The 27,483-nt window shown below is 35.5% G+C and overlaps 2 protein-coding genes across 8 annotated transcripts in view; one reads left to right on the top strand and one right to left on the bottom strand.

The window, feature by feature from the left end:
• The window catches only part of RPUSD3 (RNA pseudouridine synthase D3), a 24,246-nt gene extending 7,047 nt beyond the window's left edge, over nucleotides 1-17,199 (top strand). Inside the window, exons 5-9 of the mRNA XM_075831675.1 lie at nucleotides 12,993-13,100; nucleotides 13,300-13,384; nucleotides 14,009-14,135; nucleotides 15,192-15,331; nucleotides 15,522-17,199. Coding sequence (XP_075687790.1) covers nucleotides 12,993-13,100; nucleotides 13,300-13,384; nucleotides 14,009-14,135; nucleotides 15,192-15,331; nucleotides 15,522-15,713 — 652 coding nt within the window. The 3' untranslated portion in view covers nucleotides 15,714-17,199. The remainder of the gene's footprint in view (nucleotides 1-12,992; nucleotides 13,101-13,299; nucleotides 13,385-14,008; nucleotides 14,136-15,191; nucleotides 15,332-15,521) is intronic.
• The window catches only part of TTLL3 (tubulin tyrosine ligase like 3), a 23,515-nt gene continuing 12,165 nt past the window's right edge, over nucleotides 16,134-27,483 (bottom strand). For all 7 annotated transcript variants that reach the window (XM_075831665.1, XM_075831669.1, XM_075831668.1 and 4 more), the window contains 8 exons: nucleotides 26,960-27,074; nucleotides 26,479-26,580; nucleotides 26,129-26,315; nucleotides 22,673-22,821; nucleotides 21,791-22,034; nucleotides 20,037-20,472; nucleotides 19,120-19,726; nucleotides 16,134-17,617 (listed from right to left, as the gene is read on the bottom strand). In XM_075831665.1, the coding sequence (XP_075687780.1) occupies nucleotides 17,400-17,617; nucleotides 19,120-19,726; nucleotides 20,037-20,472; nucleotides 21,791-22,034; nucleotides 22,673-22,821; nucleotides 26,129-26,315; nucleotides 26,479-26,580; nucleotides 26,960-27,074 (2,058 nt within the window). In that variant the 3' untranslated portion in view covers nucleotides 16,134-17,399. The remainder of the gene's footprint in view (nucleotides 17,618-19,119; nucleotides 19,727-20,036; nucleotides 20,473-21,790; nucleotides 22,035-22,672; nucleotides 22,822-26,128; nucleotides 26,316-26,478; nucleotides 26,581-26,959; nucleotides 27,075-27,483) is intronic.

The following is a 27,483-nucleotide window of genomic DNA, read 5'->3' as shown; positions in this document are numbered from 1 at the left end:
ATAACTACTATAATACTGCCCCTATATACAAGAATATAACTACTATAATACTGACCCTATATATAAGAATATAACTACTATAATACTGCCCCCTATGTACAAGAATATAACTACTATAATACTGACCCTATATATAAGAATATAACACTATAATACTGCCCCCAATGTACAATAATATAACTACTATAATACTGCCTCCTATATACAAGAATATAACTACTATAATACTGCCTCCTATATACAAGTATATAACTACTATAATACTGCCCCCTATATACAAGAATATAACTACTATAATACTGACCCTATATATAAGAATGTAACTACTATAATACTGCCCCCTATATACAAGACTATAACTACTATAATACTGCTCCTATATACAAGAATATAACTACTATAATACTGCCCCCTATATATAAGAATATAACTACTATAATACTGCCCCCCATTATACAAGACTATAACTACTATAATACTGCCCCCTATATACAAGAATATAACTACTATAATACTGCCCCTATATACAAGAATATAACTACTATAATACTGATCCTATATACAAGAATATAACTACTATAATACTGCCCCCTATATACAAGAATATAGCTACTATAATACTGCCCCCTATATACAAGAATATAACTACTATAATACTGCCCCCTATATACAAGAATATAACTACTATAATACTGCCCCCTATATACAAGAATATAACTACTATAATACTGACCCTATATACAAGACTATAACTACTATAATACTGCCTCCTATATACAAGAATATAATACTGCCTCCTATATAAAAGAATATAACTACTATAATACTGCCCCCTATGTACAAGAATATAACTACTATAATACTGCCCGTATATACAAGAATATAACTGCTATAATACTGCTCCCTATATACAAGAATATAACTACTATAATACTGCCCCTATATACAAGAATATAACTACTATAATACTGCTCCTATATACAAGAATATAACTACTATAATACTGCCTCCTATATACAGGAATATAACTACTATAATACTGCCTCCTATATACAAGAATATAACTACTATAATACTGCCCCTATATACAAGAATATAACTACTATAATACTGCCCCCTATATGCAAGAATATAACTACTATAATACTGCCCCTATATACAAGAATATAACTACTATAATACTGCCCCTATATACAAGAATATAACTACTATAATACTGACCCTATATATAAGAATATAACTACTATAATACTGCCCCCTATGTACAAGAATATAACTACTATAATACTGACCCTATATATAAGAATATAACTACTATAATACTGCCCCCAATGTACAATAATATAACTACTATAATACTGCCTCCTATATACAAGAATATAACTACTATAATACTGCCCCCTATGTACAAGAATATAACTACTATAATACTGACCCTATATATAAGAATGTAACTACTATAATACTGACCCTATATATAAGAATGTAACTACTATAATACTGCCCCCTATATACAAGACTATAACTACTATAATACTGCTCCCTATATACAAGAATATAACTACTATAATACTGCCCCCTGTATAGAAGAATATAACTGCTATAATACTGCTCCTCTATACAAGAATATAACCACTATAATACTGCCCCCTATATACAAGACTATAACTACTATAATACTGCTCCTATATACAAGAATATAACTACTATAATACTGCCCCCTATATATAAGAATATAACTACTATAATACTGCCCCCTATATACAAGACTATAACTACTATAATACTGCCCCCTATATACAAGAATATAACTACTATAATACTGCCCCTATATACAAGAATATAACTACTATAATACTGATCCTATATACAAGAATATAACTACTATAATACTGCCCCCTATATACAAGAATATAACTACTATAATACTGACCCTATATACAAGAATATAACTACTATAATACTGCCCCCTATATACAAGAATATAACTACTATAATACTGCCCCCTATATACAAGAATATAACTACTATAATACTGACCCTATATACAAGACTATAACTACTATAATACTGCCTCCTATATACAAGAATATAATACTGCCTCATATATAAAAGAATATAACTACTATAATACTGCCCCCTATATACAAGACTATAACTACTATAATACTGCTCCTATATACAAGAATATAACTACTATAATACTGCCCCCTATATATAAGAATATAACTACTATAATACTGCCTCTATATACAAGAATATAACTACTATTATACTGCTCCCTATATACAAGAATATAACTACTATAATACTGCTCCTACATACAAGAATATAACTACTATAATACTGCCTCCTATATACAAGACTATAACTACTATAATACTGCCCGTATATACAAGAATATAACTGCTATAATACTGCTCCCTATATACAAGAATATAACTACTATAATACTGCCCCTATATACAAGACTATAACTACTATAATACTGCCTCTATATACAAGAATATAACTACTATAATACCGCCCCCTATATATAAGAATATAACTACTATAATACTGCTCCCTATATACATAAATATAACTACTATAATACTGCCCCCTATATACAAGAATATAACTACTATAATACTGCCCCTATATACAAGAATATAACTACTATAATACTGCCTCCTATATACATGAATATAACTACTATAATACTGCCCCCTATGTACAAGAATATAACTACTATAATACTGCTCCTATATACGAGAATATAACTACTATAATACTGCCCCTATATACAAGAATATAACTACTATAATACTGCCCCCTCTATACAAGAATATAACCACTATAATACTGCCCCTATATACAAGAATATAACTCTATAATACTGCCTCCTATATACAAGAATATAACTACTATAATACTGCTCCCTATATACAAGAATATAACTACTATAATACTGCCCCCTATATAGAAGAATATAACTGCTATAATACTGCTCCTCTATACAAGAATATAACACTATAATACTGCTCCTATATACAAGAATATAACTCTATAATACTGCCTCCTATATACAAGAATATAACTACTATAATACTGCCCCTATATACAAGAATATAACTACTATAATACTGCCCCCTATATACAAGAATATAACTACTATAATACTACTCCTATGTACAGAAATATAACTACTATAATACTGACCCTATATACAAGAATATAACTACTATAATACTGCTCCTATATACAAGAATATAACTACTATAATACTGCCCCCTATATACAAGAATATAACTACTATAATACTGCCTCCTATATACATGAATATAACTACTATAATACTGCCCCCTATATACAAGAATATAACTACTATAATACTGCCCCTATATACAAGAATATAACTACTATAATACTGCTCCTATATAAAAGAATATAACTACTATAATACTGCCCCTATATACATGAATATAACTACTATAATACTGCCCCATATACAAGAATATAACTACTATAATACTGCCCCTATATACAAGACTATAACTACTATAATACTGCCCCCTATATGCAAGAATATAACTACTATAATACTGCCCCTATATACAAGAATATAACTACTATAATACTGCCCCTATATACAAGAATATAACTACTATAATACTGACCCTATATATAAGAATATAACTACTATAATACTGCCCCCTATGTACAAGAATATAACTACTATAATACTGACCCTATATATAAGAATATAACTACTATAATACTGCCCCCAATGTACAATAATATAACTACTATAATACTGCCTCCTATATACAAGAATATAACTACTATAATACTGCCCCCTATGTACAAGAATATAACTACTATAATACTGACCCTATATATAAGAATGTAACTACTATAATACTGCCCCCTATATACAAGACTATAACTACTATAATACTGCTCCTATATACAAGAATATAACTACTATAATACTGCCCCCTATATACAAGACTATAACTACTATAATACTGCCCCCTATATACAAGAATATAACTACTATAATACTGCCCCTATATACAAGAATATAACTACTATAATACTGATCCTATATACAAGAATATAACTACTATAATACTGCCTCCTATATACAAGAATATAATACTGCCTCCTATATAAAAGAATATAACTACTATAATACTGCCCCCTATGTACAAGAATATAACTACTATAATACTGACCCTATATATAAGAATGTAACTACTATAATACTGCCCCCTATATACAAGACTATAACTACTATAATACTGCTCCTATATACAAGAATATAACTACTATAATACTGCCCCCATATATAAGAATATAACTACTATAATACTGCCTCTATATACAAGAATATAACTACTATAATACTGCCTCCTATATACAAGACTATAACTACTATAATACTGCCCGTATATACAAGAATATAACTGCTATAATACTGCTCCCTATATACAAGAATATAACTACTATAATACTGCCCCTATATGCAAGAATATAACTACTATAATACTGCTCCTATATACAAGAATATAACTACTATAATACTGCCCCTATATACAGGAATATAACTACTATAATACTGCCTCCTATATACAAGAATATAACTACTATAATACTGCCCCTATATACAAGAATATAACTACTATAATACTGCCCCATATACAAGAATATAACTACTATAATACTGCCCCTATATACAAGAATATAACTACTATAATACTGCCCCCTATATGCAAGAATATAACTACTATAATACTGCCCCTATATACAAGAATATAACTACTATAATACTGCCCCTATATACAAGAATATAACTACTATAATACTGCCCCTATATACAAGAATATAACTACTATAATACTGACCCTATATATAAGAATATAACTACTATAATACTGCCCCCTATGTACAAGAATATAACTACTATAATACTGACCCTATATATAAGAATGTAACTACTATAATACTGCCCCCTATATACAAGACTATAACTACTATAATACTGCTCCTATATACAAGAATATAACTACTATAATACTGCCCCCTATATATAAGAATATAACTACTATAATACTGCCCCCTATATACAAGACTATAACTACTATAATACTGCCCCCTATATTCAAGAATATAACTACTATAATACTGCCCCTATATACAAGAATATAACTACTATAATACTGATCCTATATACAAGAATATAACTACTATAATACTGCCCCCTATATACAAGAATATAACTACTATAATACTGCCCCCTATATACAAGAATATAACTACTATAATACTGCCCCCTATATACAAGAATATAACTACTATAATACTGACCCTATATACAAGACTATAACTACTATAATACTGCCTCCTATATACAAGAATATAATACTGCCTCCTATATAAAAGAATATAACTACTATAATACTGCCCCCTATGTACAAGAATATAACTACTATAATACTGACCCTATATATAAGAATGTAACTACTATAATACTGCCCCCTATATACAAGACTATAACTACTATAATACTGCTCCTATATACAAGAATATAACTACTATAATACTGCCCCCATATATAAGAATATAACTACTATAATACTGCTCCCTATATACAAGAATATAACTACTATAATACTGCTCCTATGTACAAGAATATAACTACTATAATACTACCCCTACATACAAGAATATAACTACTATAATACTGCCTCCTATATACAAGACTATAACTACTATAATACTGCCCGTATATACAAGAATATAACTGCTATAATACTGCTCCCTATATACAAGAATATAACTACTATAATACTGCCCCTATATACAAGAATATAACTACTATAATACTGCTCCTATATACAAGAATATAACTACTATAATACTGCCCCTATATACAAGAATATAACTACTATAATACTGCCCCTATATACAAGAATATAACTACTATAATACTGCCCCATATACAAGAATATAACTACTATAATACTGCCCCTATATACAAGAATATGACTACTATAATACTGCCCCCTATATGCAAGAATATAACTACTATAATACTGCCCCTATATACAAGAATATAACTACTATAATACTGCCCCTATATACAAGAATATAACTACTATAATACTGACCCTATATATAAGAATATAACTAATATAATACTGCCCCCTATGTACAAGAATATAACTACTATAATACTGACCCTATATATAAGAATGTAACTACTATAATACTGCCCCCTATATACAAGACTATAACTACTATAATACTGCTCCTATATACAAGAATATAACTACTATAATACTGCCCCCATATATAAGAATATAACTACTATAATACTGCCTCTATATACAAGAATATAACTACTATAATACTGCTCCCTATATACAAGAATATAACTACTATAATACTGCTCCTATGTACAAGAATATAACTACTATAATACTACCCCTACATACAAGAATATAACTACTATAATACTGCCTCCTATATACAAGACTATAACTACTATAATACTGCCCGTATATACAAGAATATAACTGCTATAATACTGCTCCCTATATACAAGAATATAACTACTATAATACTGCCCCTATATGCAAGAATATAACTACTATAATACTGCTCCTATATACAAGAATATAACTACTATAATACTGCCCCTATATACAGGAATATAACTACTATAATACTGCCTCCTATATACAAGAATATAACTACTATAATACTGCCCCTATATACAAGAATATAACTACTATAATACTGCCCCATATACAAGAATATAACTACTATAATACTGCCCCTATATACAAGAATATAACTACTATAATACTGCCCCCTATATGCAAGAATATAACTACTATAATACTGCCCCTATATACAAGAATATAACTACTATAATACTGACCCTATATATAAGAATGTAACTACTATAATACTGCCCCCTATATACAAGACTATAACTACTATAATACTGCTCCTATATACAAGAATATAACTACTATAATACTGCCCCCTATATATAAGAATATAACTACTATAATACTGCCCCCTATATACAAGACTATAACTACTATAATACTGCCCCCTATATACAAGAATATAACTACTATAATACTGCCCCTATATTCAAGAATATAACTACTATAATACTGATCCTATATACAAGAATATAACTACTATAATACTGCCCCCTATATACAAGAATATAACTACTATAATACTGCCCCCTATATACAAGAATATAACTACTATAATACTGCCCCCTATATACAAGAATATAACTACTATAATACTGCCCCCTATATACAAGAATATAACTACTATAATACTGACCCTATATACAAGACTATAACTACTATAATACTGCCTCCTATATACAAGAATATAATACTGCCTCCTATATAAAAGAATATAACTACTATAATACTGCCCCCTATGTACAAGAATATAACTACTATAATACTGACCCTATATATAAGAATGTAACTACTATAATACTGCCCCCTATATACAAGACTATAACTACTATAATACTGCTCCTATATACAAGAATATAACTACTATAATACTGCCCCCATATATAAGAATATAACTACTATAATGCTGCCTCTATATACAAGAATATAACTACTATAATACTGCTCCCTATATACAAGAATATAACTACTATAATACTGCTCCTATGTACAAGAATATAACTACTATAATACTACCCCTACATACAAGAATATAACTACTATAATACTGCCTCCTATATACAAGACTATAACTACTATAATACTGCCCGTATATACAAGAATATAACTGCTATAATACTGCTCCCTATATACAAGAATATAACTACTATAATACTGCCCCTATATACAAGAATATAACTACTATAATACTGCCCCTATATACAAGAATATAACTACTATAATACTGCTCCTATATACAAGAATATAACTACTATAATACTGCCCCTATATACAAGAATATAACTACTATAATACTGCCCCTATATACAAGAATATAACTACTATAATACTGCCCCATATACAAGAATATAACTACTATAATACTGCCCCTATATACAAGAATATAACTACTATAATACTGCCCCCTATATGCAAGAATATAACTACTATAATACTGACCCTATATATAAGAATATAACTAATATAATACTGCCCCCTATGTACAAGAATATAACTACTATAATACTGACCCTATATATAAGAATATAACTACTATAATACTGCCCCCAATGTACAATAATATAACTACTATAATACTGCCTCCTATATACAAGAATATAACTACTATAATACTGCCCCCTATGTACAAGAATATAACTACTATAATACTGACCCTATATATAAGAATGTAACTACTATAATACTGACCCTATATATAAGAATGTAACTACTATAATACTGCCCCCTATATACAAGACTATAACTACTATAATACTGCTCCTATATACAAGAATATAACTACTATAATACTGCCCCCTATATATAAGAATATAACTACTATAATACTGCCCCCTATATACAAGACTATAACTACTATAATACTGCCCCCTATATGCAAGAATATAACTACTATAATACTGCCCCTATATACAAGAATATAACTACTATAATACTGATCCTATATACAAGAATATAACTACTATAATACTGCCCCCTATATACAAGAATATAACTACTATAATACTGACCCTATATACAAGAATATAACTACTATAATACTGCCCCCTATATACAAGAATATAACTACTATAATACTGCCCCTATATACAAGAATATAACTACTATAATACTGACCCTATATACAAGACTATAACTACTATAATACTGCCTCCTATATACAAGAATATAATACTGCCTCCTATATAAAAGAATATAACTACTATAATACTGCCCCCTATATACAAGACTATAACTACTATAATACTGCTCCTATATACAAGAATATAACTACTATAATACTGCCCCCTATATATAAGAATATAACTACTATAATACTGCCTCTATATACAAGAATATAACTACTATTATACTGCTCCCTATATACAAGAATATAACTACTATAATACTGCTCCTACATACAAGAATATAACTACTATAATACTGCCTCCTATATACAAGACTATAACTACTATAATACTGCCCGTATATACAAGAATATAACTGCTATAATACTGCTCCCTATATACAAGAATATAACTACTATAATACTGCCCCTATATACAAGACTATAACTACTATAATACTGCCTCTATATACAAGAATATAACTACTATAATACCGCCCCCTATATATAAGAATATAACTACTATAATACTGCTCCCTATATACATAAATATAACTACTATAATACTGCCCCCTATATACAAGAATATAACTACTATAATACTGCCCCTATATACAAGAATATAACTACTATAATACTGCCTCCTATATACATGAATATAACTACTATAATACTGCCCCCTATGTACAAGAATATAACTACTATAATACTGCTCCTATATACGAGAATATAACTCTATAATACTGCTCCTATATACAAGAATATAACTACTATAATATTGCCCCCTCTATACAAGAATATAACCACTATAATACTGCCCCTATATACAAGAATATAACTCTATAATACTGCCTCCTATATACAAGAATATAACTACTATAATACTGCTCCCTATATACAAGAATATAACTACTATAATACTGCCCCCTATATAGAAGAATATAACTGCTATAATACTGCTCCTCTATACAAGAATATAACCACTATAATACTGCTCCTATATACAAGAATATAACTCTATAATACTGCCTCCTATATACAAGAATATAACTACTATAATACTGCCCCTATATACAAGAATATAACTACTATAATACTGCCCCCGATATACAAGAATATAACTACTATAATACTACTCCTATGTACAGGAATATAACTACTATAATACTGACCCTATATACAAGAATATAACTACTATAATACTGCTCCTATATACAAGAATATAACTACTATAATACTGCCCCCTATATACAAGAATATAACTACTATAATACTGCCTCCTATATACATGAATATAACTACTATAATACCTCCCCCTATATACAAGAATATAACTACTATAATACTGCCCCTATATACAAGAATATAACTACTATAATACTGCCTCTATATACAAGAATATAACTACTATAATACTGCCCCCTATATACAAGAATATAACTACTATAATACTGCCCCTATATACAAGAATATAACTACTATAATACTGCCCCCTCTATACAAGAATATAACCACTATTATACTGCCCCTATATACAAGAATATAACTCTATAATACTGCCTCCTATATACAAGAATATAACTACTATAATACTGCTCCCTATATACAAGAATAGAACTACTATAATACTTCCCCCTATATAGAAGAATATAACTGCTATAATACTGCTCCTCTATACAAGAATATAACCACTATAATACTGCTCCTATATACAAGAATATAACTCTATAATACTGCCTCCTATATACAAGAATATAACTACTATAATACTGCCCCTATATACAAGAATATAACTACTATAATACTGCCCCCTATATACAAGAATATAACTACTATAATACTACTCCTATGTACAGGAATATAACTACTATAATACTGACCCTATATACAAGAATATAACTACTATAATACTGCTCCTATATACAAGAATATAACTACTATAATACTGCCCCCTATATACAAGAATATAACTACTATAATACTGCCCCCTATATACAAGAATATAACTACTATAATACTGCCCCTATATACAAGAATATAACTACTATAATACTGCCTCTATATACAAGAATATAACTACTATAATACTGTCCCCTATATACAAGAATATAACTACTATAATACTGCCTCTATGTACAAGAATATAACTACTATAATACTGCCCCCTATATACAAGAATATAACTACTATAATACTGCCCCTATATACAAGAATATAACTACTATAATACTGCCCCCTCTATACAAGAATATAACCACTATTATACTGCCCCTATATACAAGAATATAACTCTATAATACTGCCTCCTATATACAAGAATATAACTACTATAATACTGCTTCCTATATACAAGAATAGAACTACTATAATACTGCCCCCTATATACAAGAATATAACTGCTATAATACTGCTCCTCTATACAACAATATAACCACTATAATACTGCTCCTATATACAATAATATAACTCTATAATACTGCCTCCTATATACAAGAATATAACTACTATAATACTGCTCCTATATACAAGAATATAACTCTATAATACTGCCTCCTATATACAAGAATATAACTACTATAATACTGCCCCTATATACAAGAATATAACTACTATAATACTGCCCCCTATATACAAGAATATAACTACTATAATACTACTCCTATATACAGGAATATAACTACTATAATACTGACCCTATATACAAGAATATAACTACTATAATACTGCTCCTATATACAAGAATATAACTACTATAATACTGCTCCCTATATACATGAATATAACTACTATAATACTGCCCCCTATATACAAGAATATAACTACTATAATACTGCCCCTATATACAAGAATATAACTACTATAATACTGCCCCTATATACAAGAATATAACTACTATAATACTGCCTCTATATACAAGAATATAACTACTATAATACTGTCCCCTATATACAAGAATATATCTACTATAATACTGCCTCTATATACAAGAATATAACTACTATAATACTGCCCCCTATATACAAGAATATAACTACTATAATACTGCCCCTATATACAAGAATATAACTACTATAATACTGCCCCCTCTATACAAGAATATAACCACTATTATACTGCCCCTATATACAAGAATATAACTCTATAATACTGCCTCCTATATACAAGAATATAACTACTATAATACTGCTCCCTATATACAAGAATAGAACTACTATAATACTGCCCCCTATATACAAGAATATAACTGCTATAATACTGCTCCTCTATACAAGAATATAACCACTATAATACTGCTCCTATATACAATAATATAACTCTATAATACTGCCTCCTATATTCAAGAATATAACTACTATAATACTGCTCCTATATACAAGAATATAACTCTATAATACTGCCTCCTATATACAAGAATATAACTACTATAATACTGCCCCTATATACAAGAATATAACTACTATAATACTGCCCCCTATATACAAGAATATAACTACTATAATACTACTCCTATATACAGGAATATAACTACTATAATACTGACCCTATATACAAGAATATAACTACTATAATACTGCTCCTATATACAAGAATATAACTACTATAATACTGCCTCTATATACAAGAATATAACTACTATAATACTGCTCCTATATACAAGAATATAACTACTATAATACTGCCCTTATATACACGAATATAACTACTATAATACTGCCTCTATATACAAGAATATAACTACTATAATACTGCCTCCTATATACAAGAATATAACTACTATAATACTGCTCCTATATACAAGAATATAACTACTATAATACTGCCTCCTATATACAAGAATATAACTACTATAATACTGCCTCTATATACAAGAATATAACTACTAGAATACTGCCCCCTATATACAAGAATATAACTACTATAATACTGCCCCTATATAGAAGGATATAACTACTATAATACTGCCCCCTATATACAAGACTATAACTACTAGAATACTGCCCCCTATATACAAGAATATAACTATTATAATACTGCCCCCTATATACAAGAATATAACTACTATAATACTGCCCCCTTTGGACAACAAGAACTGAACAGGTTGAATTTTTCATGTGCTGGAATGGCTGCATTTTTTTTGTATAACCCCCGGTTTGTTTTGTATTTAGGGAGAGCTCCGGACTGGTTCTTCTCTCTACCTGCCATATCACCACCAATAAATTTGAAGATTTTTACGCAGAGTGTCGTAAATCAAAGCGGCCAATTACAACATTCTGGTGAGATTTCGCCTTCATACTCCCAGTCACGTGTGAAATCTGAGAACGACATTATAGAACTTCTAAAAATCCAGAAGAGGCTGCGCCGCGCGGTTCTCCAGTCTTCTGCTGACAGTCGCTATTTCCTTATTGATCTCTTTCTGAATACTTCTCTGTTATCCCTTAAACACGTGGATATTAATGGACTCCTTGTTTTCAGTGCCATAACTCTTGGCGTCCCCAGTCCAACCGAAGGGGAGATTAAAGTGGCTCTGAAAGTGGAAAATATTGGAAACTTGGATCTGGTAAGACAAAGAAACGTAAATATAAAACATTCCAGTATTTGTCCTATAGCAGTTGTCATTGAAGGGGTTACGTGGGGACCAGAAAGTATTATCAGTGTAGTCCCTGCAGTATGTGATACACTCGCTAATATACGTTCCGGTACCCCGTCGCGCTGATTCTGAGATTTTCATAGATTTATAGCGCTGCCGGGGGATCGGAAGTCTAGTTGCGCAGCCTTCTTTGATGACGATACGACCCTTCATCATGTGACCGGCCCCGCTGTACTCTATGTACAAGCAGAAGCAGTAGTGCAGCGGGTACATGGAGTACAGCAGGATCGGTCACGTGATGAAGAGTCGTATTGTCATGAAAGAAGAATGTGCAACTAGACTTCCGGTCCCCCGGGAGCGCTATAAAAATCTATGAAAATCTCAGAATCAGCGGGACGGGGGACCGGAATGTAAGTCAAGATTTGTGGAGGTCACTGGGCAAAACAATGTTTAGGGATCCCGTTATCTCCATACTGTGTCCAAAAAATGCCGCCACACACTGCCTAAATAATTATTTATCATAGCTAAGGACACGGGGTGGGGGTGGGGTGGTGGAGGCATCCGTTGTTTTAACACCGTTACTTCTTTTCTAAGGTCGTCCCTGTGATGCATCCGTCCAAAGGAAACCTAGAGAGAAGAGAAGTGAAGAGAACGGAAACTTGGTATAAGGTTCTGCACTACGCGGAGGGGTGTTCTCTTCTACAGCTGCAGCCCAAAAGCGGTATGGATATGCAAAAGGGTTACGGGTTGATGAGATTAGGGAAAAAAAAGGTTAAGCTTGTCATCAGACTCATGAGCTCTTACAATGCAGGGGGCAAATAGTTTTACCTACATCAGGTTAATGTACAGACCATACTTTCCAGAATGCAAATTACCAGAGCAAACTGTGTAGACACTGAACCAGCAGGGAGTACAAAAAGACTTCCACTTTGAAGCCTCCAGAATTGTAAATGCAGCTCTGGAGTATAATACATCCCTTCCATTTTCCACAACTTACTGATTGGTGGACCTTCACTAAGGGGGTGGAACTTGGTGCGCTTGGTCTCTTAATTTTTTTTTATTTTTTTTTTAGACAAAGCAGTGGGGAAAGGCTTTTGTTGTATCGAGTTGCCTTACAGGCTGTAACTCAGGTTCAGTATAGGGCAAGTATTGTATGTATACAGTGACTCCTCCAGCAGAATAGTGAGTGCAGCTCTGGAGTATAATACAGGATATAACTCAGGATCCGTACAGGATAAGTAATGTAATGTATGTACACAGTGACTCCACCAGCAGAATAGTGAGTGCAGCTCTGGAGTATAATACAGGATGTAACTCAGGATCAGTACAGGATAAGTAATGTAATGTATGTACACAGCGACTACACCAGCAGAATAGTGAGTGCAGCTCTGGGTATAATACAGGATGTAACTCAGGATCAGTACAGGATAAGTAATGTAATGTATGTACACAGTGGCTCCACCAGCAGAATAGTGAGTGCAGCTCTGGAGTATAATACAGGATGTAACTCAGGATCCATACAGGATAAGTAATGTAATGTATGTACACAGTGACTCCACCAGCAGAATAGTGAGTGCAGCTCTGGAGTATAATACAGGATGTAACTCAGGATCCGTACAGGATAATGTATTTAACAGATTCATTAAATATGTACACAGGAAAATTTGTGCTGAAAGGTAAACCTGTTCTTCAAATTTCTGCCTTTTCCTTCTGTGACATTTTTTTTTTCCGTTTGTGGATGATAATGTTCTTAATTCTATTTACTTTCTCCCTTTAGTTTATAAAGATCAGCTTTTAGTTCATTGCACATTGAAGTTCTGCCCGATACTAGGTGACCACACTTACAGTTCACGCGTGGCAAAAATTTTAGGGGAGAACATCTACGTTTCCGTGGACGTCGCAACTCCAAAAACACAGGTAAAGCAGGAAATCTCAGATCCGCCGCCCGTTCACTGTAGAGCACCATTGTACCATCAGTGTATGTAGAGACACATCATAGGAATAACATATCTGTCAACAGCAGCTTGTTGACAGTTGTCCCTGTAATGGTTCCTTCTATGGAATAGACAAATTTTAAGCTGATTTGTATTTGTTTTGTTGGTAACAGCGAATAGAAGAGAAGATTCTCCGCCGGATGCATTTAACAGAGCAGCAGGTGCACCAAATGCCGCTCCATCTTCACCTGCAACAGCTGCAGATGCCAGACGGCCCCTCCGGAACGCACCCGACGCTTCTCACTGCTCCGCCCCCTCCTTACTTCCAGCGGACGATGGAGCTTTTGCATCTTAAAATGAAGTAGTCTGTTCTCATTGAACATTAAATGAACAGTACACCTAGAAAGACTTGCCAACAGCGGGTTTTTCTGGTTGATCCTGATAGTCTTGTGAAAGTTCTGCAGAAAAAATCGGGGTTAATTTCCTGCCGCTCCGTTCTATTTTTGATTGTCAGACAACCTAATGACTGGTGGACCTCCACTAAGGAAGGTGGCACTTGTTGTGTCAGGTACCCTATTTTAGACAGAGCATTGGGGAAGGTCTCCTGTTGCATCCAGTTGCCTTACAGTCCGAGATGGGTTTGTATAAAGTTGTACCTTCTCTCCCCTTTTTTTTGTATTTTTTTTTTTTTATTCCCTCCGTTCCGTGGATATTTTGATTGATGTTTAGTAGTTTTAGGATGGAATATTTTCTTACAACTGTAAATAATCTAATTGTACAATTGCTTTATAATATCTAATATATGTTTATTATTCGAGACTTTATTGTACATTGCGTCCAACCCACATACCTGGGACTGTATACTCAGGATCAGTACAGGATAAGTAATGTAATGTATGTACACAGTGACTCCACCAGTAGAATAGTGAGTGCTGCTCTGAAGTATAATACAGGATGTAACTCTGGATCGGTACAGGATAAGTAATGTAATGTACACAGTGACTCCACCAGCAGAATAGTGAGTGCAGCTCTGGAGGATAATACAGGATGTAACTCTGGATCAGTACAGGATAAGTAATGTAATGTATGTACACAGTGACTCCACCAGCAGAATAGTGAGTGCGGCTCTGGAGTATAATACAGGATATAACTCAGGATCAGTACAGGATAAGTAATGTAATGTATGTACACAGTGACTCCACCAGCAGAATAGTGAGTGCAGCTCTGGAGTATAATACAGGATATAACTCAGGATCAGTACAGGATAAGTAATGTAATGTTATGTACACAGTGACTCCACCAGCAGAATAGTGAGTGCGGCTCTGGAGTATAATACAGGATATAACTCAGGATCAGTACAGGATAAGTAATGTAATGTATGTACACAGTGACTCCACCAGCAGAATAGTGAGTGCAGCTCTGGAGTATAATACAGGATGTAACTCAGGATCAGTACAGGATAAGTAATGTAATGTATGTACACAGTGACTCCACCAGCAGAATAGTGAGTGCAGCTCTGGAGTATAATACAGGATATAACTCAGGATCAGTACAGGATAAGTAATGTAATGTATGTACACAGTGACTCCACCAGCAGAATAGTGAGTGCAGCTCTGGAGTATAATACAGGAAGTAACTCAGGATAAGTATTTACAAAGTGAATCTACAGTGGTCACAAGACTTGTACTGTTTCCATCCTATCGTGGACAACCCCTTTAAGTGTGACAACCACTCTTTTTGGGAGGTTGTCATAGCCACGCCTTGTGTTAGTATAACCACTGAATAGTAATATCTTATTAAAGTTTTCACCTGTGACGCTTCCTCTATAATTAAAGGCATCTTTACCTAAAATTCTTATCTGACAAGGAATTTATTAACATTCAGGACTGTGGGGAGTAGAAATGGTGTCGGGATTGTTCATAGCAAATGACAACACAAGGGGGTCTCTCTATGGGGAAATATGAGCACAGACCCAATATAAGAAGTAGCCGTTGTTATGTGAGCACCATTGTTTCTGTAGGCAGTCCTGTCATTTCTGTATCTCCGTATGATCAGAGCAGCAGCGATGTGAGGATGGCCGTACCCCGGGCTGTGAGGGGCTCTGCTCCTTCATGGAACCTGCTGAGGTTGGTTCCCTTGGTGAGGTGGAAGCGGATGGGTTTGGCTGGAAATTTAGCGCTCCGGCTACAGTTGCATATTGCTTGTAGTCTGCTGCTCAAAAAGGAGGGTCCCTTGCAGAACAAACATGGCATGTGGCGGGGGTCCAGCCCTGGATATTAAAAAAATAAATAAATTATAATTTACTAGCTCCCCCTGATACTAACTGACAACTAGTGCCCCCATAGACAGTACAATATATAAGTGTTGTATGATGCATCAATATCGATACGTTTTCGATGCTGTGCACCCTGAAACTGTTCAATACCGTAAATTCATGTATTTCGATATTACGTTTTGCAGCCCTTTAGTATTGTAACATGAAATTAGTCACTAGCAAGACGTGATGCGGCCGGCGCTGCACTATTGAGCGGCGGCAGAGAATATGTCCCCATATCCTGCCTTCAGTGCCTGCCTCTCATTAGTGCAGCGCTGGCCACATCAAATCATACCGAAGGCGCGTGTGTGTGTGCGCGATAAAGTGCTGGGCAATGGCTGTAATAAGCCGCAGCCCCGTTCTAACCACGGAGATCAGAGAGATCTCTGATCTCTGCCGTTATCCCCTTTAATGCTGCAATAAAAGCTGACCAAGGCATTTAAAGGGGAAATGAGAAGGGGATCCCTGTGATGCGATTGAGGGATGTACCTTATGTGGACAGACAGCCCAGGGTCCATTGAAGGATGCCAGGGCTGTTTGACCATATTTCCTGTTGTTAGGGCATACTTCGGGTAAGGCCACATGCTCTGGCCCTAACACAGCGATGCGGCCAACAACACCATGTTCGGCGCGGCTGTCAAATACCTGTTAATAGCCGTGCGTTATTGCGGGTAAAACGGCCCTTTACCTGCAAAATCGTGCGGCCATAAAGAGTGTATTAATTAATGGCCGCGCAATTTTGCAGACAAAGAGCCGTTTTACCCGCAATAACGCGTGGCCAAGGGTGTTTTTCAGCCGTGCCGAAAAAGGTGTCAGTGCGGTTATTGGCCGCATCACGACCGTGTCCGGGACGCTCCCTGTGGCCTCACCCTTAGGCTGAGTTCACACGGGATGTATACGCTGCGTAAAAGCATGCAGCGTATATGTCCTGTGCGCTGCAGGGAATTTTGGGCGAAAAATTGCACTAAGCTGGTGCAGTTTTAACCCGGAATCTCCGCTGCGGAAAACTGCAGCACCAGCTGGCCTGCTAGCAGACCAGCTGCCTAGTATGACGTTTCATCCCAGGAGATCGCTGCAGCGGCGGTCACATGGGATGAAGCGTCATCCCGGGAGGCTGATCTTCTGGCGTCACCCAGACCGGCCTCCTGGGATGAAGTTTCAACCCATGTGACCGCCGCTGCAGCCTGTGATTGGCTGCAGCAGTCACATGGGATGAAACGTCATACCAGGAGGCCATGCTGGGGGAAGGAACACAGACTCCTGGGTAAGTATCAGGCTTTTTTTTTTTTCTGCCGCAAAAAACGTAATAGCAGATGTTGCGGGATTTACCTCCCCTTTGAATTCAGTAGGGAAAACCTGCAACAAATAATCAGCGTTTACGCAAATACAATTGACAATTGGCACGCCCCTCCCCCTGTATGCATTGAGGGTTAACATCTATTGTGTCCAGATCTTACCTGTCCTTGGAAAGTTTTTAAGGAGCTGAATTTCTCCCAGGTCCAGGCTGGAGAACTTGAAGTCGAGGTGTATCCCATCCCTATGGCCAACCGGGTGCTTTGCTAAAAGTGGCTTGTCTGAGAGACCCAGCTTAGGAGCAGCCGGCGGACGCTGGTGGGGCTGGGTCACTGCTCCTTTGGACACGTTTCTCCCGTGCAGCAGTGATTTGGTCGTTTCCTTATACTCTGACCCCAACTTGCGAGAGAGCCTCGCTAGCTCCACACTCTCAGGTCCACACCTGACTTCTGCTATTGCGATGTTCTCTTTACCAATGGCCGTGGTCTTTGCCCTTTTTAAGGTTTGAGGGTTTTGTGCGGTCCGGGAGGATTTACATGTTGAATATGGGATTGTTGTCCGTTGTCTTGAAGGATCTTGGGTCCCAATAAATGAGGTTGCGTGTGACAACTTTCTTTGTACCATGGAGAGGGATCTTTGGTTAGTCGGTTGTGTGAAGCTAAAGTTTATGGGTCCATTGAGGGGTTTCGGTAAACTAGCCCGTGGCCTTTTCACTGTGGAGCCTTCCACCAATAAATTGACTCCGACGTACTGAGGAACGTCCACTGCCGGCTACGATAAAAATGAATATATGCTGTAATATTTTTCTATCTTTTTCTGGGGGAGCTGTGTAACGACCAATATGGCCGCCATTAAGGCTCCCATAGAAAATATTCAGTGTAGAGGGGAGTAAATTAATCTCCCCGATTTGTCAATCCACCAGCCCATAGAATACAATCATTTCACCTATTCTGCATTTAGCAAAATTAACCCTCTATCCCTTGGCCCGCACTGTCCCAAGGGCGGGCAAAATTAAAAAAATGGGCTCCTCTATAATGACTGGTTATGCAGTGATCCCAACAATTGAGACTATTGGATGTACCTGTTTGTAGATAAGGTCAAAGCCACCGATGTCACAGTTCCGATCGTTTTTACGATCAATCACTACACGTAAAGTGTCCTCCTGAACCATAGCACAAAGCCTGGTGGTCACAACTGTGGATGGTGCCATAGTTGGACTGGCATTGATCTCGATCAACCAGGGCTGATAGTTCTCACCAAACATTAAATCGGCCCCATACAACTCGAAACTACTTTTTCTGAACTCGACTACGTCCTGGGCACTTTGCATGGCATGTATGATGGCAGCCTTCATCCCTGGCACTATGACCTCTTCCCAGGCCCTCCCTTCTCCCAGCTTCTGAAGATGTATCTGGAATTGATTACTGGACCACATGTTATCAGCAGGAACCTGGGGGTGACGACTATGAGAGTTCTCGAAATTCTTTTGTATGGAATTGTTGCATAAGTGGATAGATCTGTAGAAGGAGATACATGACCGGGTTAGACAAGTGTGATCCACCATAGAGAAATGTCCTACAAGATAAATGGTCATCTCATTGTCTGATGCTTTGTTGGGAAATCTGTCCTACCACCTGTAGCACACATGACCAAGCGAAAGGTTCATCATATTTTGGACATCTTATGAGAAGACCCAGTTCACTGGAGAACATAGTTGAGGTATAGAAGACGACGAGGAGAAACAAGATGGGTGGAGGCCATCCTAGAAATCATGAAGATGACACTGAGGAGACTGGGACCAAAGCAGATGATGTGACACTCTGGATGAACACTTAAAGGGAAGGTATCACGAAAAAAATATTTTTTGAATATAATATTGCTTTTAGTATGATATTAAAATAAATAATTGATTTGTGTTCTACTTTTTTCTTACTTTTACTTCACTGTGGGGGCTGCCATTTTTTTTTCATCTCTGTATGTGTCGATTAACGACACATACAGATATGGAATACGGCACATACAACCCCATAGGGAATGCGAACGGGAGCCGTTCCATTCACTCTAGCATACTCCGTCTCTGTGGGAACGGCGCATGCGCCGCTCCCACACAGTCCAAAAGGAAGTTCTTTGGTAAAGCGACATCCGTTGCCATTTTCATGTGGACCGGAAGCCGCGGCCGGACAGTAAGATGACGACTTCCGGTTGCGGCTTCCGGCCATATGTTCAAGGCAGCGAAGACGCAAGGACTAGGAGCGGAGGCTTCGGCAGGAGCAGGTAAGTTATGTTCGTGTATGTGATGTGTGTATTATGTTCGTGTTATACTGTCTGATTACCACTGTATCTAATCCTCCTACACTGTGCATTCGCTCAGAAAATGGCGGCACACAGTGTAGGAGGTTTGAAGATTCAACCCCCTCCTTCTCCTGGCACTAGCCAGGATAAAGGAGGGGGGATTGTGTGAGGACACTAGAGCGAGTGTGTCTACCCCAAATTTGCAGCATAAAGCACTGAGGTTGCTTTACCACATTGCCAATTGCCAATGCTGCAATTTGGGGAATTGCTCCCTCTAGTGACCAGCACATGGAAATGTTATAAATTAGAATCTAATTTATAATATTTCCTGACTTGTGAAAAAATTAAAACAATATGTAATGACTTATACTAACTATTTAACTGAAAAAAAATAATAATAATTTCTAGCGACACATTCCCTTATAATATGGCTTCCAGAAGTCATGGCATTTAATCTTAGAATAAGTGGATCATCTAGGTGGTGACAAGACCCTATAACCAGCCGTTTTGAGTATTAAGAACTAGTATGTGAAGCTAACCTACGTGTCTAGACTCTCCAGAGAAAACGGTTGTGTCGAAAATCGCACATAACATTCCCGGTAGAACCAGATGGTCAGAGGGTTCCAATCTGTCACCAAGAACCATTGGCGCACATCAAACTTGGTGCCGAAGATGAGGAGCGGTCTCTCTATGTATTTCTGTACAACCCACTTTCCATCTTTGACTATCGTGGGATCACAGTCCACCAACTTCAGAATCTCTGCCAAGCGATCCATGCAGATAATACCTGCGAAGAAAACACCAAGTTATATGAACAGATTCTCAATACATCCAGGAGGAGCCATCTACAATCTGGAGGAGCCATCTACAATTTGGAGGAGCCATCTACAATTTGGAGGAGCCATCTACAATTTGGAGGAGCCATCAACAATCTGGAGGAGCCATCAACAATCTGGAGGAGCCATCTACAATCTGGAGGAGCCATCTACAATCTGGAGGAGCCATCTACAATCTGGAGGAGCCATCTACAATCAGGAGGAGCCATCAACAATGTGGAGGAGCCATCTACAATGTGGAGGAGCCATCTACAATGTGGAGGAGCCATCTACAATCTGGAGGAGCTGCGCTGATCTACGTCTTGGTTTCTTAGACTTTTACATTAAATTCAATCATTTGAGAAATAGTATTCATCGTAAATCGGCTGTATATAAGAATCAAAGATGGGTGACAAACAATATGGCCACTATTCCAATTTTTACGTAGTCTGCTTTGCTATGCATATAGATTTTCTCCACTCCTATGTCATAGGTAAATTGCCACTCTGTGTTTGAGGAAAGCCGGATGACAACCCCTGTGAAAGCTGTAATGATGGCCGCATTAGTGGTCATCCAGGTTTCCAAATATAATAATAATTATCTCTCTCACCTCTTCCTCGGGATTTGGCACCTGGTTTAACAATCCAAATATTCCTGTCACCTTCAATATCCAGCTGCGGATTTACTTCTGCTAATTGCTGCAATAAATTACTGCACTGATCCATATAGGAGAATGAATGTTCAATGGACGCTCCTTCACTGCAAAAAGACAAGAAGGGAGTAGATTAAATATAAATGTCATGTATTTTTGTATATAGGGGGTAGTATTATAGTAGTTATATTCTTGTATATACGGGCAGTATTATAGTAGTTATATTCTTGTATATAGGTGGCAGTATTATAGTAGTTATATTCTTGTATATAGGGGTAGTATTATAGTAGTTATATTCTTGTATATAGGGGGCAGTATTATAGTAGTTATATTCTTGTATATAGAGGGCAGTATTATAGTAGTTATATTCTTGTATATAGGGGGCAGTATTATAGTAGTTATATTCTTGTATATAGGGAGCAGTATTATAGTAGTTATATTCTTGTATATAGGGGGCAGTATTATAGTAGTTATATTCTTGTATATAGGGGCAGTATTATAGTAGTTATAGTCTTGTATATAGGGGGCAGCATTATAGTACTTATCTTCTTGTATATAGGGGGCAGTATTATAGTAGTTATAGTCTTGTATATAGGGGGTGTTTTATAGTAGTTATATTCTTGTATATAGGGGGTAGCATTATAGTAGTTATATTCTTGTATATAGGGAGCAGTATTATAGTAGTTATATTCTTGTATATAGGAGGCAGTATTATAGTAGTTATATTCGTGCACATAGGGGGCAGTATTATAGTAGTTATATTCTTGTATATAGGGGGCAGTATTATAGTAGTTATATTCTTGTACATAGGGGCAGTATTATAGTAGTTATATTCTTGTATATAGGAGCAGTATTATAGTAGTTATATTCTTGTATATAGGGGCAGTATTATAGTAGTTATATTCTTGTATATAGGTGGCAGTATTATAGTAGTTATATTCTTGTACATAGGGGCAGTATTATAGTAGTTATATTCTTGTATATAGGGGTAGTATTATAGTAGTTATATTCTTGTATATAGGGGTAGTATTATAGTAGTTATATTCTTGTATATAGGGGACAGTATTATAGTAGTTATATTCTTGTATATAGGGGTAGTATTATAGTAGTTATATTCTTGTATATAGGAGCAGTATTATAGTAGTTATATTCTTGTATATAGGGGCAGTATTATAGTAGTTATATTCTTGTATATAGGTGGCAGTATTATAGTAGTTATATTCTTGTACATAGGGGCAGTATTATAGTAGTTATATTCTTGTATATAGGAGCAGTATTATAGTAGTTATATTCTTGTATATAGGGGGCAGTATTATAGTAGTTATAGTCTTGTATATAGGGGGCAGCATTATAGTACTTATATTGTTGTATATAGGAGCAGTATTATAGTAGTTATATTCTTGTATATAGGGGCAGTATTATAGTAGTTATAGTCTTGTATATAGGGGGCAGTATTATAGTAGTTATAATCTTGTATATGGGGGTAGCATTATAGTACTTATATTCTTGTATATAGGGGGCAGCATTATAGTAGTTATATTCTTGTATATAGGGGACAGTATTATGGTAGTTATATTCTTGTATATAGGGGCAGTATTATAGCAGTTATATTCTTGTATATGGGGGTAGCATTATAGTACTTATATTCTTGTATATAGGAGCAGTATTATAGTAGTTATATTCTTGTATATAGGAGCAGTATTATAGTAGATATATTCTTGTATATAGGGGGCAGTATTATAGTAGTTATATTCTTGTATATAGGGGGCAGTATTATAGTACTTATATTCTTGTATATAGGGGGCAGTATTATAGTAGTTATATTCCTGTATATAGGGGGCAGTATTATAGTAGTTATAGTCTTGTATATAGGGGGCAGCATTATAGTACTTATCTTCTTGTATATAGGGGGCAGTATTATAGTAGTTATAGTCTTGTATATAGGGGGCAGCATTATAGTAGTTATATTCTTGTATATAGGAGGCAGTATTATAGTAGTTATATTCTTGTATATAGGGAGCAGTATTATAGTAGTTATATTCTTGTATATAGGGGGCAGTATTATAGTGGTTATATTCTTGTATATAGGGAGCAGTATTATAGTAGTTATATTCTTGTATATAGGAGGCAGTATTATAGTAGTTATATTCTTGTATATAGGAGGCAGTATTATAGTAGTTATATTCTTGTATATAGGGGGCAGTATTATAGTAGTTATAGTCTTGTATATAGGGGGCAGCATTATAGTAGTTATATTCTTGTATATAGGAGGCAGTATTATAGTGGTTATATTCTTGTATATAGGGAGCAGTATTATAGTAGTTATATTCTTGTATATAGGAGGCAGTATTATAGTAGTTATATTCTTGTATATAGGAGGCAGTATTATAGTAGTTATATTCTTGTATATAGGGGGCAGTATTATAGTAGTTATATTCTTGTATATAGGGGGCAGTATTATAGTAGTTATATTCTTGTATATAGGGCAGTATTATAGTAGTTATATTCTTGTATATAGGAGCAGTATTATAGTAGTTATATTCTTGTATATAGGAGGCAGTATTATAGTAGTTATATTCTTGTATATAGGGGGCAGTATTATAGTAGTTATATTCTTGTATATAAGGGGCAGCATTATAGTACTTATCTTCTTGTATATAGGGGGCAGTATTATAGTAGTTATAGTCTTGTATATAGGGGGCAGCATTATAGTAGTTATATTCTTGTATATAGGAGCAGTATTATAGTAGTTATATTCTTGTATATAGGGGGCAGTATTATAGTAGTTATATTCTTGTATATAGGAGCAGTATTATAGTAGTTATATTCTTGTATATAGGGGCAGTATTATAGTAGTTATATTCTTGTACACAGGGAGCAATATTTTAGTAGATAGTGCTGGTGTGATAAAATATGTATAAGGCCGAATTCAGAAGACCGTAGTATAAGTCCTTGTGATGGCCGTTAAAACAATGGCCGTCACATGGACGCATGTATTTCCATGGGGCTGTTCACATGGCTGTTATTTCAACGGACCGTGTGAAGGGTCCGTTGGAAAAAATGGAACATGTCCTTTTCCTTCAGTTTTCACGGATCCCTCAATATTCTCAAGTCTTAGGGCATCTGTGCAACTCGGATGTGAAAAACGACCCTTTTTCATGTCCGAGTTTGCACTCGTTCGTGTGAATATGGCCTTAGTTTGTGAAGCCCAAATTAGAACAGAGCTTCTGAGCCAAAAACGTGCTCCAAGCAGTTATTACTTCTCTTCCCTTTTCTTGGCAGCTCATACAACATACATTACTCCGCACTTACACTTGCATTATATATACTGTACATTTTCTTGCTTCATTGAATTTATCAGTGGACATTGTCAATAACACAAGAATGACCATTACTTCCAATTTATTCACTTACTGGATGACCTGATCGTAGCCTCGCAGGAATTCTTCCCATGATGCATCTGGCATGATGGAAGTTGTTGTTTCCACGTCAATGTCGTTGTGTTCCAGGCTGTTCAGATAGGACTCGCAGGCTTGGATGGCTGTTGTGATGACGATAGCGGGGACACAACCTCCGCGCCTTCTGGTTCCTCTTTTGTGATCTATAACCAAACATTGGGTAGTAGCGTGCGTTAAGTTTGCGGGTGATTCTAAGTGATTACGCTTTCGTTTCAGAAAACTCCTTTAATCGTGAGGGTAGGAAAGGGGACCTGTTGCCAAATAGATATTCCCATGCTTGCAAATAACAACGTGCCCCCCATTCACCATTCACATTAGTTGTGTTCTCCTGGATGGCTGAAGTTCTGTTCCATTCTCCTCCGGCCACTCTTTTGAGAATACTTCGAGCAGCCGTCAGCCAGAAATCCTCTAAAAAACAGAACGCTCCACTCATATATTCATTCATTGATATATTTCTGGTTATATGTATATCCTATAACTAATAGTAACAATGATTGGCATCGCGATTTATGTATTTTTCTACTTTTTTGGCGCTGATTTTGACACCGTGTCGGAATCAGCACCAAAAAATGGACGAAATCGCCCCCATTCATTCCAATGGGAGGCAGAGGCGTTTTTTTCCTGGGCAGCTTTTGGCTGCTCGCGGGGAGAAAAAGCGGCATGTCCCTTTTTGCCGCGGTTTCCGCAGTTCAAAATCAGCCTCAAAACTTCTTGAGGGACTAAACAGCTATAAGGGCACTTAACTTCCAATTTTAATAGTCTGAGTTTATATGCCCAATAATCATACCAATGAATGCTCTCTTCTCATCTTCAGCTCCTAGTCTGTAGCAACGAGGGAAGAACGCATCAGGGTCAGCCTCATCGAACCAGTGGAGGTTCCTTAAATTGGTACAGAGGCCCACCTATCGGAAAAACACCAGACTTACCTTATGAAAGAGTCTATAAAAATGTTATTCCAACAAACTTATCCTTTTGGAAACTTTTTTTAATTTAGGAAACTACAGTAATCTGATGTAGGAAAAATTAACTGCCCTCTGCATTATAGGAGCTCAGCTAAGCTGTTAGGGGTGTGTCTGACAACAATATTAACAATATTGTTGACTGTTTCTATGGGCAACCAGGATTTTTTTTTTAATGCAGACTATATCAATATATAAACTGTAAAATGCTGTTCAAAGGTGAACCTACCCTTTATGAAGCTGATGCCGCTAATCTGGAGAAAGTTTGGGAATAACACGTGGACATTTTCACAACAATATCAGAATATCCAATCATAGCCATAATTGTTATGTGTAAAAAGGGAAAGTGACC

The sequence above is a fragment of the Rhinoderma darwinii genome, chromosome 7, assembly GCF_050947455.1.
Source record: "Rhinoderma darwinii isolate aRhiDar2 chromosome 7, aRhiDar2.hap1, whole genome shotgun sequence".
NCBI lineage: Eukaryota > Metazoa > Chordata > Amphibia > Anura > Rhinodermatidae > Rhinoderma > Rhinoderma darwinii.
This window is presented reverse-complemented; position numbering and strand designations above follow the sequence as displayed.